The 17,713-nt window shown below is 44.3% G+C and overlaps 1 protein-coding gene across 1 annotated transcript in view; it reads right to left on the reverse strand.

Annotated features, from left to right (window-relative positions):
• Window positions 1–17,713, reverse strand: part of LOC140070620 (polycystin-1-like protein 3) — a 55,821-nt gene that overhangs the window by 16,209 nt on the left and 21,899 nt on the right. Inside the window, exons 6-18 of the mRNA XM_072117326.1 lie at window positions 15,504–15,635; window positions 14,866–15,039; window positions 14,606–14,733; window positions 13,903–14,029; window positions 13,199–13,327; window positions 12,825–13,041; window positions 5,676–5,869; window positions 4,237–4,467; window positions 4,054–4,155; window positions 3,322–3,497; window positions 2,994–3,140; window positions 1,074–1,264; window positions 428–630 (exon numbers count right to left, since the gene is read on the reverse strand). Coding sequence (XP_071973427.1) covers window positions 428–630; window positions 1,074–1,264; window positions 2,994–3,140; window positions 3,322–3,497; window positions 4,054–4,155; window positions 4,237–4,467; window positions 5,676–5,869; window positions 12,825–13,041; window positions 13,199–13,327; window positions 13,903–14,029; window positions 14,606–14,733; window positions 14,866–15,039; window positions 15,504–15,635 — 2,151 coding nt within the window. The remainder of the gene's footprint in view (window positions 1–427; window positions 631–1,073; window positions 1,265–2,993; window positions 3,141–3,321; window positions 3,498–4,053; window positions 4,156–4,236; window positions 4,468–5,675; window positions 5,870–12,824; window positions 13,042–13,198; window positions 13,328–13,902; window positions 14,030–14,605; window positions 14,734–14,865; window positions 15,040–15,503; window positions 15,636–17,713) is intronic.

The following is a 17,713-nucleotide window of genomic DNA, read 5'->3' on the forward strand; positions in this document are numbered from 1 at the left end:
AATAAAATGATCGGATTTAAAAACACACGTAGCACATCACTGGCGAGGAGCTGCAGGGGCCAACAACATGAAGACCTGGAATGCAACTTTTAAAACCCTAAGCCACAAAAAATGGAGTAGTCTAAAAATGCAAGATTTTACAAATGCCCCATTTTGAAGCCCTCCCCCAGGTCCTGTAGGTATACATACATGCAATAAACTATACACTATGTTATACTGAGAGTGCAATATTACCTTTATTATAATATTGTCTTTATTTTGGATGAGGACTCCAATTTCTCATGAAGCCAATATGTATAGTATGCCAGTGCCAATTAGAAGTATATGGCTCTTACTTGTACAGAGCCGTAGAAATCTCTGAATGCTATATAGGTAGATCTACCACAAGCAAGTAATGCAAGAATTCACTGAGATAGAACACTATTACCTTAAGCAGCTGCTGAGCCAAAGCCTCTTTGGTTGGTGGTTTTGGAGGGAGGGAAACACGTAGTTTGTTTAGAGTTGGCTTCACCTGTTTCACCTGTACCTGAATAAGCTGGAACATCTGTACAATGAGGAGATTCACAGGCAGAAGGATAGCAGACGACTGCAAGCTGATCTTAATCTGCGTCAAAGTTATGAAAAACTTGCCTACAAAGACCAGATACTGGATTAGTCTAGAAGGTAAGACATTTAAAACTACAGAAAATAACTAGATACACCATGACATGGATTAGGTAAGTCTTTGCCCATTGTTGTTCTGAGCCTATGTCTGGGTTCAGTCTATTTCATTACCATTAACAGAATGGTATGTAGGTCTATGTTTTCCATCAACATTTTTTTTTTAAGTTGAAAAAGTTGATGAACCTTCCTGGATCCCATTACATTACAAGTCACATGGGTCAATTGGCTATTCGCTATAGATTATATTTGTTGTGCAACTATTTTATCTAAAATCCTTTTGGTTCTAGCAATCTGTTACTTGGATTTTTAAAAAGATTTTTTTAATAGAAAGTCATGCCAAGAGGTTAACAGAATTACTACTTGGTTCAATTTTCTAAAATTCTATAAGTCCAGCCTCTGTTCCTGTGTACCTGTTTGTGAGTCCTCATCTGAACGATCATTCCAAAACATGATATTAATAACCAGGCCACAAAACAAGAGACACATGCAGCAACAGATCCTCTGCACTCGGGTAAATGGGCTCCAGGGGCAACGAGTCCACACAGAAAACCATAGGTGATCTTTGAGGAATTTCTCTACTGTACCAGAGAAAAGCAGATACCTGCAAACATAAATCTATAAGTCCCACAAGAGCAAAAGGATGTTTGTACTTGTATATCCTAGCATTTTATGAGGAGTGGGGGTCTGACTACAATGGGGCAGATTTATCAAGCTGTCTGAAAGTCAGAATATTTCTAGTTTCCCATGGCAACCAATCACAGCTCCCCTGTAAAATATACCACCAGTTTTGAGTTTTGACCATACAAAGCTTTAGAGAGTGTTGGGAGAGCTATCTAGCTACACCCTTGTGTTCCCTTGTTGTTAATAGCAGCAAGACTGTGAAAAGTGGATTTATATTCCAGGATTGTATCTAGATTTGGAGCCGTGGCGGAGCCTTCTTAAACTCAAACTGTTTACTTAGATTTCTGCATTCAAAATGCTGCCCAGCCTCCCCCTTTGTTTTTATACTTAACTGAAAGCTTGCTGCAGATCTTAAGTCCAGCCACAATTTTGGAATATAAATGCAATTTTCACAGTCCTGACGCTACTAACAACCCACACATAGTAATGTCACGTCTGCGTCAGCGTCTTCACCGATCCACGCTAGTAGGTTCATAGTATCATAGTTTATACGGTTGAAAAAAGACACTTGTTGATGAGACATTGGAGGAGATTTATCAATCTCCAGAAAACTGGAGTTATTTGCACCTGAAATGCATTGCGCCAGATTTACTGAAGGCTTTAGACCAATTTTAGGCTGTTTTCCGACTCCTACCAAAGGAGGTGTTTAAAGGGGAGAAGGGTCTGCACCAGAAATAACCCATGTGCCAGGAAATTCAATATTGTGGCACAGAAAACTAGACCAACTAAAAAGAGGGGCAAAGTACTACCCGCCAGTCTTATACTGCATCAGATTAATCATCAGACACAATGATTACCGTAATCGAAACAGCAGAGAATTGTCTACTTCTACTCTGCAATGGTGTAATGACCGACACATTAATAAATCTTCACTAATTAGTTTTTCTGTTTTTCTCTTGTCCGGCAGTCTAAACTAAGCTCTAGTGATTGGCTGATCTGCACTCTGCTTTTCTATAGCAAGGGTTAACTCTGTGATTGCATGCTCCTCCCACATGGGGCAGGGCCTATCCTCACTATAAGTATTCATCACTCACTCCATAGGCTGCTGTCCTGGCTTCATTTACACTTGTTCTGTAAGTTTTTCTGCTTCTTCTCTGGTACCTGACCTCTGGCTCACTACCCTTTGGATCTCGCTATTGTTATTGTTTGCCGTACGGGAGCGGTATGGTGCAGCACATGTGCGGTACTGTACTGTTCCAAGGCCAGTAGAAAGATAGAAAGGACATGTCCTATCTTTCGACAGAATACGGTTCCATGACCTGTGTATTCCTATTGAGAAGGGCATCACTCAGCAGCGCTAATTCCCAGCTCCTCTCCCCGGCGCCAATGTATGCCTGCCGTACTACGGTACAGAGGGCATACATCGTGTGAATGTAGCCTAATTGTGTCGCACTCCCCCATACATAAAATTACACAGATCTCCAGGGCCAACACCTAACACTAACACTGTCCGCAGTTTTGTATGGTTTATACTGCTGAGACTCAAGTGGTTGAAACTCTGTTTGAAGTGTATCTGTCACAGGACAGAGAAATTCTAAAATGCATTTGCAAACATTTATTAAAAATGATAGTGATGTCTTGCACAAAGATACATTTGGAAAATCTACACAAATGTGTAAAAACCGTTGAACACATATGTTGTTCCATACCTCAGAGACATTAAATTGGCTTTAGACGCAGCAGCAAATATTCGATCCATCTGACAATCCGCAAAGTCAGCGGAAAACCAAGAGTCACACAGGAAGTACCAGGTCTTCTGAGCAGCCAAATCAGTTACAGTAACACGGTGCACATACCTGTCAGAGATAACCCGTGAGGTCAGACAAGGGTGTAACTTTTTGGCTGGCTATATCACAAACCTATAAACTCCAATTAAACGTGTACTTATATGTTAACCATTTTCTATTTTTCCCATTTTATAAGATAGCATTTTAGATGAATATTTTTTTTTGCTTTGCATTCAAAATCTTGACTTACCAGGATGGGCTGATACCCGAGTTACTATGCCAAAGCCTCAGACTGTGAAGCTCCCCGAGGTGCCTTGTCTTCAAGAGAAAGACATCTACAGCTCCTCTGTGGAACACCGGCCTCCCAGAATCTGATAGGAGATGGGGGTCAGACTGCCCTTCTGAACCATACAGGGTCATTACCACCTACAAGAACAAATATTATATAGAATATAAAGATGTATTACTGGCAATGATCTGGCTAAGTTTAATATATAAAATATATATTAATAAGTTTGTATATAAAATATGCCAAAGAAATAGTAATGGCGTTGGCTAGTCCAAGATTAATATATTCAAAAGTAAGAAACAAAGGGGAGATTCATTTTCTAACTGAGAAGGCACATAAATCTCTGCCTCCCCACCAATTTCCTGGCTTCTTCAACCCACACTCCACCGTGGGCGTGTTAGGGCAGGTAGTGAACGGCCAGACCACCTGATTTATCATAGTCTCTGCTGGAAAACGGTGAAGACTATAGCACAAAACTCTGCCAGTACAAACCTGGTCTCAGGTCTGAACTGGCGGAGTTTGTGCTTGATCAACTAAAAGGGCAGAGCCCGAACTAAATATTGGTGCCAAAGTGCTGGCGGGGGGGGAATTTTAAGACTGGAGCACAATATACTAGTCTTAATAATTTCCCCCCCAAAGATTCACTTGTACTACACCAACACTTCTTTAAGATGTGACATACACAACATATACCTGGGAAGTCGTACCAGATCCCATACGAAAGCCAGTACATACTTTGACCATATACCTATGGTGAAAAGCAGGCTCATTATCCGTAAGGATGGCAACTCTGACCTAAAAATGGCAAAACATACATAATATCAATATTACAAGTACCTTCTTACTTACCTTGTACAGCTGATATCACAAGCATACCTTTTTTAGATCTTCTTTATCTTTTTTCCATGCCCAAAACAACACAATAAAAAAAAATCCAACCAGACTACCAAGCAATGCCAACCCAACTGGGTTATTTGCCACATTTGCAAACAGCATGAGAGTGTCACTGAGGTCTACAACATGTGGCATGACCAAGAACGAACTTGCAAAAAATGTTAGGTGGGTGCACAGACAGTGGGTTTCTGACTCTGTGCTTTTGGCTCCAACCTGTCCAAAAATAATAGAAATGTAAATGATAAATATCATAGGATGTACATGTGCCTTTACTAACAACATTGCCATTGCCAGCAAGAAAAAGCATTTACTATATTTTATTCTCTCCAGATATAACCCAAGAGGTGTTTTACATACAAAGTATTGTGCCAACTTACTAATAGTTGGTTAATGTGAGTGGAAACATTCTTGTTTATATTAAAGTACAACTATGTCCAGCAATTTCTTTGCTATATTCCTTGGCTTAACCTGTCCATGCAGTACCCTCTTTCTATGCTGGTTAGCCCTATGAGACCATAGCTTATTAACATAAAGGATACAAATATGGTTTTACAAAGGGGAGGAGCTACTGCTCTCTGCTCACACACAGAATAGTGAGATCTCACCTGTTCCCTATCAGGCCATTAATTCCAGTTTGTAATTCTGCTTAACTTCTTCTGTGTCTCTATCCTTCTCAAGCTGTGTAATACACCTTTCTGCAGCTTCATCCACCACCTTCAGCTCTCCCAATTTCTACACAGCAAGGAGCTGTTAACCATTAGCATTTACACAGCACAGACTAAACACTTAATTTAGGTATTTAATTGCTGGTTTCCATTATGTATTACATGCGCCAAACTCTTCCATGTGACATAAGCTGCCAGGTTAATCACTATATAGTCCTGCATGTACACACTATACAGTGTTCAGTGGATTTACTTGTAGGAATCTCACTGGATTTACTGCTAACTAATTTAATAATTGGACCTATTGCATCTTGGAAAATGTGGGCAGCCCAAACTTGACTCAGCTTCAGGGCGCAAACATGAAGAAGTTAGTCTATAGCCACTTCAATGCTGCTGAGGAAGATTTCTCAAGAAATACCCTAACCTTATCATGTTCACCTAACAAAGGCATGCATAAAGGTATATTTTACCGATACTAAGGGTGTTGTAATGACTCTGACTTAAAGCGAACCTGTCACAAGGAATGTCATTTTTAGCTGATGTCCAATATTCTATTTTATGCTGATCATAGAACTTACAAAAAGTTTTAGTTGTTCCTGATAATTTGCTTGGGTAAAAGATACTTTAGTTTATATGACCTCGGGCCTCTAGGTAAAGCCTGTTATATATGTATTAGTATTATTCTACTTCTAGTTTTGACTTCCAGGGTCACAGACACATCAGTTCAAAAAATAATAGATAATGAGAGGTACTCACATAGCAGCCATAGTCATTCCATACTCTCACATCTTCATCCCAGAAAACACACTGTGCAGCAAATAGGCTTACAGAAAACGCCAAACTTGTCTGCTGCTCCCATATGCTCTGATTTGTTAAACTCACATTGATATAGTAAACTCCAGTGCCATTCAAAAAGTACTCCGGTGCCAACACCCAGGTATATAAACCATCTAGCAACAGAGAAAAAACATTGCATTGTCATTTGACACATGCATTTTTACATATTACCGTGTATATACTCATGTATAAGCCGAGTTTTTCAGCACAAAAAATGTGCTGAAAATCCTCAACTCGGCTTATACACGAGTCAATACTGCCAGCCCAGCACTTAAAAAAAAAAACTTATATATTCACCCTCTGGCAGCCCCGATGCACAGCGCTGCTCCACCAAAGTCAGCACGGCTCCTCTTCTGGGTTCCGCGCCTGTCTTCTTTCTTCGGTAACATCCTGCAGGGCGCGGTCATGTTTCTTCATGGTCGGCGCATAGTATGACGTCAGGCGCGGAAGCCAGAAGAGGAGCCGGGCTGACATCGGGGGAGCAGCGTTGCGCATTAGGGAGGGTGAGTATATAAGGTTTTTTTTTTTTTTTTTAGTGCTGGGGTGGCTGTATACTATGGGGGGGGGCAGGCTGGGCTGGCTGTATACTACTGGGGGCAGGCTGGGCTGGCTGTATACTACTGGGGGCAGGCTGGGCTGGCTGTATACTACTGGGGGCAGGCTGGGCTGGCTGTATACTACTGGGGGCAGGCTGGGCTGGCTGTATACTACTGGGGACAGGTTGGGCTGGCTGTATACTACTGGGGGCAGGCTGGGCTGGCTGTATACTACTGGGGACAGGCTGGGCTGGCTGTATACTACAGGAGGCAGGCTGGGCTGGCTGTATACTACTGGTTGCAGGCTGGGCTGGCTGTATACTACTGGGGGCAGGCTGGGCTGGCTGTATACTACTGGTTGCAGGCTGAGCTGGCTGTATACTACTGGGGGCAGGCTGATCTGGCTGTATACTACTGGGGGAAGGCTGGGCTGGCTGTATACTACTGGGGGCAGGCTGGTCTGGCTGTATACTACAGGGGGAAGGCTGGGCTGGCTGTATACTACAGGGGGCAGGCTGGGCTGGCTGTATGCTACTGGGGGCAGGCTGGGCTGGCTATATACTACAGGGGGCAGGCTGGGCTGGCTGTATACTACTGGGGGCAGGCTGAGCTGGCTGTATACTACTGGGGGAAGGCTGAGCTGGCTGTATACTACTGGTGGCAGGCTGGGCTGGCTGTATACTACTGGGGGCTGGCTGGGCTGGCTGTATACTACTGGGGGCAGGCTGGGCTGGCTGTATACTACAGCGGGAACCCTGGGCCCGCTGTATATTCCTGGGGCAGGTTGGGCTGGCTGTATACTACTGGGGGCAGGCTGGGCTGGCTGTATACTACAGGGGGCAGGCTGGGCTGGCTGTATACTACAGGGGACAGGCTGGACTGGCTGTATACTACAGGGGGCAGGCTAGGCTGGCTGTATACTATAGGGGTCTGGCTATATACTACTGGGGCAGGCTGGGATGGCTGTATACTACTGGGGGCAGGCTGGGCTGGCTGTATAGTACTGGGGGCAGGCTGGGCTGGCTGTATAGTACTGGGGGCAGGCTGGGCTGGCTGTATACTACTGGGGGCAGGCTGGGCTGGCTGTATACTACTGGGGGCAGGCTGGGCTGGCTGTATACTACAGGGGGAAGGCTGGGCTGGCTGTATACTACAGGGGGCAGGCTGGGCTGGCTGTATACTACAGGGGGCAGGCTGGGCTGGCTGTATACTACTGGGGGCAGGCTGAGCTTGCTGTATACTACTGGGGGCAGGCTGAGCTGGCTGTATACTACTGGGGCAGGCTGGGCTGGCTTTATACTACAGGGGGCAGGCTGAGCTGGCTGTATACTACTTGGGCAGGCTGGGCTGGCTGTATACTACTGGTGGCAGGCTGGGCTGGCTGTATACTACTGGGGGCAGGCTAGGCTGGCTGTATACTACAGCGGGAAGGCTGGGCCGGCTGTATACTCCTGGGTCAGGCTGGGCTGGCTGTATACTACTGGGGGCAGGCTGGGCTGGCTATATACTACAGGGTACAGGCTGGGCTGGCTGTATACTACAGGGGGCAGGCTGGGATGGCTGTATACTATAGGGGGCTGGCTATATACCACTGGGGGCAGGCTGGGCTGGCTGTATACTACTGGGGGCTTGCTGGCTATATACTGGGGGGGTTAGTGATCAAGGCATTTCCCACCCTCGACTTATACTCAAGTCAATAGGTTTTCACAGTTTTTTGTGGTAAAATTAGGGGTCTCGGCTTATACTCGGGTCGGCTTATACTCTAGTATATACTGTATATTAATATGTTTGGTGAGAAATAACAAATTGTGTTGTTTTTGGTTTATTACACCTGGAGTGGTTTTGAATACAAATTATATTTCATAAAAGTAACATTAAAAATATAATTATTAACAAATAATAATGGTAGTTTACATATGTCTTTTTTTAAGCACTTTTAAGCACAAACAGGAAACATGCAGGCACAGGTAAATAAACAATGTATGTACCAGGAGATTATATTAAAACATTTTACATTGTATGAATCTATCCATACAAAGGCCATAATATTAGGTGAGAAGTGACCAGTATACATAACAGAACACATCTTTCACTTTACACTGCAAAGCTAGCAGCTCAGAAATATCAGGGACAGAGGATTGGCTCTGACACCTCCCTAAGAATACTGTGTGACAGTGAGTATATATATACATATATGTGTATATGTAAATGTATGGGTATGTATCTATGTAAGCGGCATAACCTGGCCCGGGGATGGAAGGGGCCTGGCCCCATGACAGGGGAATGTCTATGTTTCATTATACAGTGTGCACAGACAGAACGCACAGACTTGTCTCTACCTGCACTACTTCATGGGACGCCGCCGGTAAAAGAGAAAGCCAGAGTAAGTACAGAGTTCTTTTTTTTTATATGAGGAGGGACATCTTATTGCTGCAGGTCACTGCATTGAGTGGAGGCTGCTGCTGGTCATTTCATTGAGTAAAGGCTGCTGCTGGACATTTCCTTCAGCAAAGACTGCTGCTGGACATTTCATTGAGCAAAGTCTGCTGCTGGACATATCATTGAGTAAGCTACCATTGAGTAAGCCTAACACTGGACATCCTATTAATTATTAAAGAGGGGGGTTGTAAGACAGTGGGGGTCATTTACTAAGGGCCCGGTTCGCGTTTTCCCGACGTGTTACCCAAATATTTCCGATTTGCGCCGAGTTTCCCTGAATTGCCCCGGGATTTTGGCGCACACGATCGGATTGTGGCGCATCGATGCTGGCATGCACGCAACGGAAATCGGGGGGCGTGGCCGAACGAAAACCCAACGGATTCGGAAAAAACGCCGCATTTTAATTAAAAAATGTGTCGCGAAAATTGCACTTACCTTCACTCAGCCCGGCTCGGTGTATTCCAGTGCGTTCCGATGCTCTTCAGCGCAGCAGCGCCACCTGGTGGACATCGGAGGAACTACCATAATAAATCCCGGCCGGACCCGAATCCACCGAAGAGAACGCGCCGCTGGATCGCGAATGGGCCGGGTAAGTAAATCTGCCCCAGTATCTAAATGTCGCTGGTGGTCCCGCGACCCATATCGCGGGTCACAGGCGTACCCGTGCCCCTCTACCCCCGCTGGCGCATTGCCTGCGCATCTCACCTGTTCTGGCTACTGTTCCGACTCCTTCCGATAAAGCGCGGGCTTCACGAAATTTAAAGGGCCAGCGCACCGTTAATTGGCGCTGGCCATTTTCAGAAAGTGTATGAGCCTATCTCTTTTTGCACAACCTGCCAGATCTTTGAGCCTATGCCATTCAGAAAGCTACCCTGCAAAATTCCTGTATTTCTATGTGTTCCTGCTCCTGTGTTCCCGTGTTCCTGCATTCCCGTGTGTTCCAGTTCGTTTCTGTGTTCCCGTTCCCATCTGCATGGACCTCCCATTGCTGACCCCGGATGACCTTGCATCTCTGCCACCTGCCCTGACCTTGTGCCTGAACCTGACCACGAGACTGTCTCCTGCTAAGATACCTCGAACTCGGCTGCCACCGTGGGCTAGTCGCACCTGTGGGACAACCTGGTGGTACCCAGCCGCAGCGGCGGGCCAAGGGGAAGACCAAGTGCCACTTCCGGTCCCAGGTGTCGGCTAGTACCACCTCCCACGGTGGTCCAGAGTGTCCTGACAGTAAGATCCGGCCATGGATCCAGCCAAAGTTCTGCTTCCCATTTGGCTTGATCTTGCCACCATCATGGTCTAGCAGTCCTGGCAGATTGCCGTGCAGCGCAAACAGCTGGGACAAGTCACCGCCATGCTGCAACAGTTGCTAGCCACTCAGCATCAGCATCTGGTTCCTGAGAGTGCTCCTGCTGTGTCTTCTGCTACCCCGGCTTGTCTTCCTGCCGCTGAACCCAGACTACGACTGTCAATGCCTAACAAATATGATGGGGACCCCAAGCGATGCAGGGGCTTTATTACCCAGTGCTCCCTGCACTTTGAACTCATGCCGTCTCAATTTGTCACGGAGCGATCCAAGGTGGCATTTATCCTCAGCCTCCTCTCCAGGAAGGCCCTGGCTTGGGCTACCCCTCTGTGGGACTGAGTCGACCCGGTCACGCCTACCCACACAGCATTCCTGGTGGAATGCTGGTCCATGTTCGAGGAACCTGCACAGGCCTCCTCTGCTGAGACTGCGCTACTGAATCTGCACGAGGGGAACTGTTCCATGGAAGAATATGCTGTCCAGTTCCATACCCTGGCCTCGGAACTCACCTGGAACGATGCAGCCCTGTCCGCAACCTTCAGAAAGCTTTGCCTCAAGTTAAGGACGCATTGGCCACTCGTGATCTGCCGTCTACCCTGAGTGGTCTCATCACCTCGGCCACTCGGATTGACGCGCATTTAGGGAGAATACCGAGGGGTTACGCCAAGACAAGCCCTAAGGCCGTCCACGACGTCTACCTCCCGTGGCACCTGCTTTCCAAAGGCCGCTCCAGCCTGCGGCTGTACCATCTGCAGAGGAGCCTATGCAGGTGGATGGAGCCAGACTCTCCTCCCAAGAGCATTCCAGTAGACGTCAGGAGCACCTCTGCCTGTATTGTACCAGTCCGGAGCACTTCATTGGGTCCTGTCCTGTTTGTCCCCAACGTTCGGGAAACACCAGCACCTAGTGTTCTTTGGAGAAGCGTCCCTAGGTGTGTGCAAAGCTTCTCCACGTCTGATCATTCCCTTGCTCCTCAGTGTTGGTACCGGTAGCCAGTTCCAAGTGTGTGCCTTCTTGGACTCCAGGTTGGCAGGAAACTTCGTGGATGGTCCGTCTCAAGAAGCCGCTGGTCATCTCGTCAGTTAGTGGTCAGATTCTCCAGGATCCAGTCTGCTACCGCACTAAGCCAATTTCCATGCAAATCGGTGCTCTGCGTAGGGAGAGACTGTCCTTCTTTTTGCTGCCACGCTCTACCACGTCCCTCCTGCCAGGTCTTTCGTGGTTGCAGCTCCAAGCACCCGTTCTTAATTGGAAGACGAGAGAGATTCTCGGTTGGGGCCCTGACTACCAGTCTCGCTGCATGGAGGTTCCACGTCCTGTGCCAGTCATGCTCTCTTCCATGGTCCACAAGCCTCTGGAGGGTCTTCCAGCTTGATATCAGGGCTTTGCAGACGTCTTTGCAGATGTCCCTTTGACTAGCCTATTGATCTGCTGCCGGGTACGTCTCCTCCTCGGGGTCGGGTGTACCTGCTTTCTGTGCCCGAGACATCAGCCATGACGGACTACATTAAAGAGAACCTGCAGAGGGGGTTCATGCGTAAATCCTCTTCTCCGGCTGGTGCAGACTTCTTCTTTGTGACCAAAAAGGATGGGTCACTCAGTCCATGTATCGACTACCACAGTCTTAACAAGGTCACCGTTAAGAACCGCTATCCTTTGCCTCTGATCACTGTGTTGTTTACGTGGTCTTCTCCAAACTGGACCTTTGTGGGGCCTACAACCTCATTCGTATCCGTAAGGGTGATGAGTGGCAGACCGCCTTTAACACTCGTGATGGGCACTTTCAGTATTTGGTCATGCCATTTGGACTTTGTAATGCACCAGCCGTCTTTCAGGAGTTTCTCAACAACATCTTCAGGGATTTTCTATATACCTATGTCGTGGTTTATCTTGATGATATACTGGTGTTCTCTGCGGACATTGAATCCCATCGTTCCCACGTACGTCAAGTCCTCAGTCGTCTAAGAGCCAATTGCCTCTACGCCAAACTTGAAAAGTGGCAGTTCCATCAGAAGAGTCTTCCCTTCCTTGGCTACATCATCTCTGAAAAGGGTCTATAGATGGATCCAGCCAAGTTGTCTGCGGTCCTTCAATGGCTACGCCAAGTAGGATTAAGTGCTATACAGAGGTTCCTGGGCTTTTGAGAACTATTACAGGTAGTTTATCATGCATTACTCCTCTATGGTGTCTCCTATTGTGGCTATGACTAGGAAAGGCTCTGGCGGCTGAAGAAGCCTTCTGTAAATTAAAGTCTGCCTTTGCCTCAGCCCCAGTTCTCACACAGCCTGATACAGAGAAGCCTTTATACCTGGAAGTAGATGCCTCCTCAGTATTAGCTGGGGCGTTGCTCAGCCAGAAAGGGCCCAAAGGCCAAACCCTTACATGCGGGTTCTTCTCTAAGACTTTCTCCATGGCAGAGAGAAATTACTCCATAGGAGACAGAGAACTTCTGGCCATAAAACTTCTGGCCATAAAAACTACAGGCCTGGCGTAGTTTTGCCCAGCGGACGCACTACCTGCTGGAGGCATCAAGAGGCCCAAGCCTCTTAATGTATTTTGTAGGACACAGTGGGGCGTGGAACAAGTGCCGGCGTATGATCAATCTCTCCCTATGAGTGTATCTTGGATTGCTCCAGGGTAATATTACAAGGTTCTACAAGGGGTAATTGGGCAACAATTGCCTGTATATTACTCTCTGTGCCAGCTCTGCTATATACAATGCTTTATAGAAAAATGTCCTGCTTTCATAACTGTGATAATAATAACATCAATAAGGTTAAGGGTCCTTACTGTCTGGCAGGGAAGTGTTCTGCAAAAAGAAACTGCTGTTTGGTATTTGCTCAAATCCAAGATATACTACGAGCTGTACTGGAAGTTCTGGCTCCATTTTCAGGACCACGGAATAGTTGGTAGAGGTCACATTTACATTTAAGATTATACTCTTATCCTTGGTCAGCTGCGTCTTAGACTCATTAGATGGTGAGCTCTGGTTTTTGATCAATACAATCTATAAAAACAAGAAAGAATAATGCGATGCGAACTAATAAAACATATGACATAATTGTTTTTTACACATCATACTATAAAGGCTTGGTAGGATGCAAATGCAAAACTCATCAGATGCAGTAAAAGTAAGAAGAAATCATGCCACAAGTTGTGCCCACCTCAATGTACTCTGTTATATTTTCAACACTTATTCCGGTATGATCAGATCCAAGCAATATTTTAACCACAGGGCCCACTATTTCCACAGGACTTAGGTGACTAAATGGATTAACGGAGAGTGCCAAGAGCTAAAAAGCAAAGCAGAAAAAGTATCAATAATGTGGAGCCTGAAATTAGAAGTTAATATTTGCATAGACCCCGTATAGTTCTTCTATAACTTCAGTGTGGGGATATTAAAATAAGTAATATGTTGCTATTTTACTGTCATGTTAAAGGAAACCTACCACCACGGAAATTAAGGTAGATCCTCTAATGTAAAGTAATTTAGACCTTTTTAAAGGCTAATTCTTGCATGGCCGATAACTTCAATAAACTTTAATTTGCCCAATATTCAAATTTTCAGAGCTGAGACCGCGCAGCTGGTGGCCTGCATTCTATGCATGCCCAGTAGCCTCTTTTAAAAAATTTAATATTGGCCGAATTAAAATTTATTAACCCTAAAAAGGGTTATATAACTATACATTAGAGGAATCTGCCACTGGATCTACCTTAATAGTTAGATCCGTGGTGGTAGGTTTCCTTTAAACCAGTCCCACATATACCGTAATTATATTATATTTACTAGCCATGACAACTGAAACATACCACAGTTTAATAATATAATGTCACATCATATATGGAAATATCCACAATAGTTTGTTACCAAAACACTTAATGTCTGGTACTCTCCAGTTTGTTTACGCAAAGTTGATGAGTCGGGGAAGTTGACCCTGCAGGCTGCTGGAAAATCAGTGGTAAAAGGTCTTGAGATCAGGTCTGAAGAATTCACTCTGATGATAGCATGAAACCAAGAAGGACAATATACAATGTATAAGTTACAGAATAAAAAGTGTCATCCAAAGTGCTGTATACCGATAGTTTTCACTTCTGATTGAAGAACAAATATGAAAGCACAGTTTGGCTCAGATGATCATAACATTTATTTGAATAGAGAGAGAGAGGAATAAACTGCTAATGGTCTGTAATATAATACAAGAAATAAAATATCAACACAGATATTTTTATCATCATTTTTAAGTTGAAGTAGTCTAAGTTATATAATACACACAGTATATACTCTATTATCTATATGTCCCCTGCAAAAATTTTTATTAAAATTTTGGAACACAATATCTTCATCTTGTGGTAGATATTTGTTACTGCATATTACATTAAAAATCACCTTTTCATCCCCATTTAGTCTTGATTTTGAACTAAACTAAATTAAATATTCTCATTACACCACTTACAAATAATACGTTGATTTCAGTGATTTTTCACACCACTCAAAAAATTGCTGAAAATAATAATAGTCCATAGTTTTATATACAACATTGTGCAAGAAATTGGGCTCCAATGTAATGTACCTGGCCACAGTCATGCTGGATATGTTGGATGTGAAAGAATAATTCTGTACAGAATTGTTTCCTAGGGACAACAAAGCCTCTTCTACATAATCCATAGATGAAACTGAGGAGTCTAATATCCAAATCACCTGGGTAACAGAAGGAAAAACAATATTCTGACTTAGGAGTAGGAGTAAGTGAAAAATTATTTATGCAACAATACATGGAGAAAATTTCCTACAAATCGCTGTATAAGAAGAGAGTACAAAAAGAGAACAAACCTGATCAGAAGACAAGTTCTTAAAATTATCCATAGACGCCCTCATTGTCATATCAAAGCTGTTGAATAGAGACTGCACTGTGTCAATCACAGATTGACTGGATATATTAACTTCATCAATCACCGTGCCTAACAATTGACCCCCGAGTGTCAGCAAAATGTTACTTGCATTGACCTGAAATAAACATCACAACAATAATTAACACAAACATTCAACTTGGGTCTTTCGGTATAGTGTCAGTCATCTATATGATAAATCTTTTGTGCTTGTAGCTGACTTGGAGTAAAGCCATACAGGGTCAGCCCCGCACTGTTTTAAGAAGATCCATATGATGTCTAATAGAGTATGCCACCATTTCACATTTCCCTGCCACATTTATACAAAAGCCATAACAATGGAAGCACAACAGAGGAGTGGTGGCTCCTAATGCCATTAAGGTTCTGTACAAACCAAGGCTGCAATACATGTATTATTATGTCTGTAATCTACCATTGCTGATGTAGAAGGGAACAAAAGCAGAAGGGGAGCTGAGCTATTTACACAGATGGTCACACACAATAGCCTCAACAGGTTCCACCTGCAGATGTATGATACATCAGACAATGTATTCCAAACCGAACCTTAGGATTCACATTTACCTGAGCCGCTGGTGTCAACAGATCACTGGAGTTGAGCAGCTCTGTCAGTATATCTGAAACCTTTAATAAAAGTGTAACATTCCAGATGTCTGGCGCTATCTTCCCCAGCTGAGACACAATCTCAGAAGTGGCCTGTAAATTAGAAAGCAATGAATTATGAATTGCTAAATAATTCTTGTGTTACTGGTTAACAGTCAAGCCATTTAACCCTTTCATATTTTAGCTCAGAAAGGAAAATAGGTTAATAAAGGTGTTTTCCGTCATAAAAAATATGGCCTACTGCCATATAAAAACTTGTCTCATAAAATAGAATTTTCACTTAGCCGCTGTGTTGACAGAAACCTTCCTGCTGCCCCGCATTCACCACTTTCTGACATAGGGGACAGTTTCGGTGCCAGCGCTTTTCTGGTGATGCCTGATAATCTCACAAGCAATTTGATGCTTTCATGTGTCTAAAGCTACATGCACACGATGTATGCCCGCCGTACCGTAGTATGGCGTGCATACATCAGCGCCCGGGAGAGGAGGGAGAGAGCACTGCTCACCCCCACCCCTCTCCAAAGGAATACACAGTGCTGTATTCCGTAGAAAGATAGGACATGTCCTATCTTTCTACGGGCTACGGAACGGTAACTCCTTTACGGGTCCGAGAGGCCATCGAAGTGTATGGGGGACATATATATACGCCATATATAAGTCGGCCGTATACACATCCCCCATATGTTCGTGTGAATGTAGTCTAAGATTGGATTTGAACTCAGGACCTTGGCATCAGAGGCAGCACCACACTGTGTTCAACCAGAACCACACCTAAAAGCCTCATTGGAAATCTTATGCATAACCGCACTCAATATTGATATATGAAGATATTTATAGGTCTCATATAGCTCATTGTAAGCCAATATAGATATACATCCATATACCATTTTTATGTGCCTGTAATGAAGATAGCTATTGAGACTTTTAAGCTACCACATTAGATTTCTGCCTCCGATACCTCTGTTCCTGAGTTCCATCCTATTCAAGCCAAATTTTAAAATCTGTCTGTAAAATTTTGTAAACTTAGATGCAGTGTGCATGAACTGATGTGAAGAATGTTCCCAAGAGGGAGTAGTTCCTTCAGTGTCAAAAAGAAGCTTCTAATAAAAAATGTCCAGGCTAAAAAACTCATGTAAGACTTCAAAATGAAGATGCTTGCTATTGGGACTTCTATGGCTAAGAAAAACCACACTCTACTAACAGGTGAGTTTGTAGCTCATAACCCTGATACATGGGGTCTTGAATTCCATACCATTTAAGACACATAGTGAAAATTGGTCTATGTTTGTGGTCCAATCAGGTGGCACACTCACAGTTGGAAATTTAGAACTGGTTTATTATCGGTCTTGAGAACACAACGCGTGATCTGCAGATCTGCTTCTGAGTTCAATGCTCTGTCAGTAAGCTATAATTTGCAAACCCACTGTATATCCTATTTAATAAAAAAAAAAATCAATTGTAAAAACAATATACTTTCTATATTAATTCCTTATAGTTTTCTGGATCTCTGGTTGCTGTCATTCAACCGGAAGCTTCATTGTTTACTTCCTATAGACAGAAACAGTCCATGGTTATGTGAGGTGCACAGTTCGTGGTATCACATAGAGTGGGGACCTCTCTGATGCTTCTAATAGAATAGAAAAAAATGTGAGGAAGTAAAACAGAAAGTATATTGGAAAATTGTAAAACTTTTCAATGCACAACCAATATCAATTATTTATTGGAAGTTTTCAAACCCTTTAAGTCTAAAAAAAAATAACACTAGGTATGCCTGGTGACATATTTGTCTTCCATGCTATTTGACTCCCTCATGTTTTTCATGAACACCATGTAGGATTACCAGAGTTTGGGACACGATTAGAGATGAGCGAACATACTCGTCCGAGCTTGATGCTCGTTCGAGCATTAGCGTACTCGAAACTGCTCGTTGCTCGGACGAATACTTCGCCCGCTCGAGAAAATGGCAGCTCCCGCCGTTTTGCTTTTTGGCGGCCAGAAACAGAGCCAATCACAAGCCAGGAGACTCTGCACTCCACCCAGCATGACGTGGTACCCTTACACGTCGATAGCAGTGGTTGGCTGGCCAGATCAGGTGACCCTGGGATAGACTAGCCGCTGCCCGCGCTGCTCGGATCATTCTGTGTCTGGATGCCGCTAGGGAGAGAGCTGCT

This window comes from Engystomops pustulosus, chromosome 7 (genome assembly GCF_040894005.1).
Source record: "Engystomops pustulosus chromosome 7, aEngPut4.maternal, whole genome shotgun sequence".
Classification (NCBI taxonomy): Eukaryota; Metazoa; Chordata; class Amphibia; order Anura; family Leptodactylidae; genus Engystomops; species Engystomops pustulosus.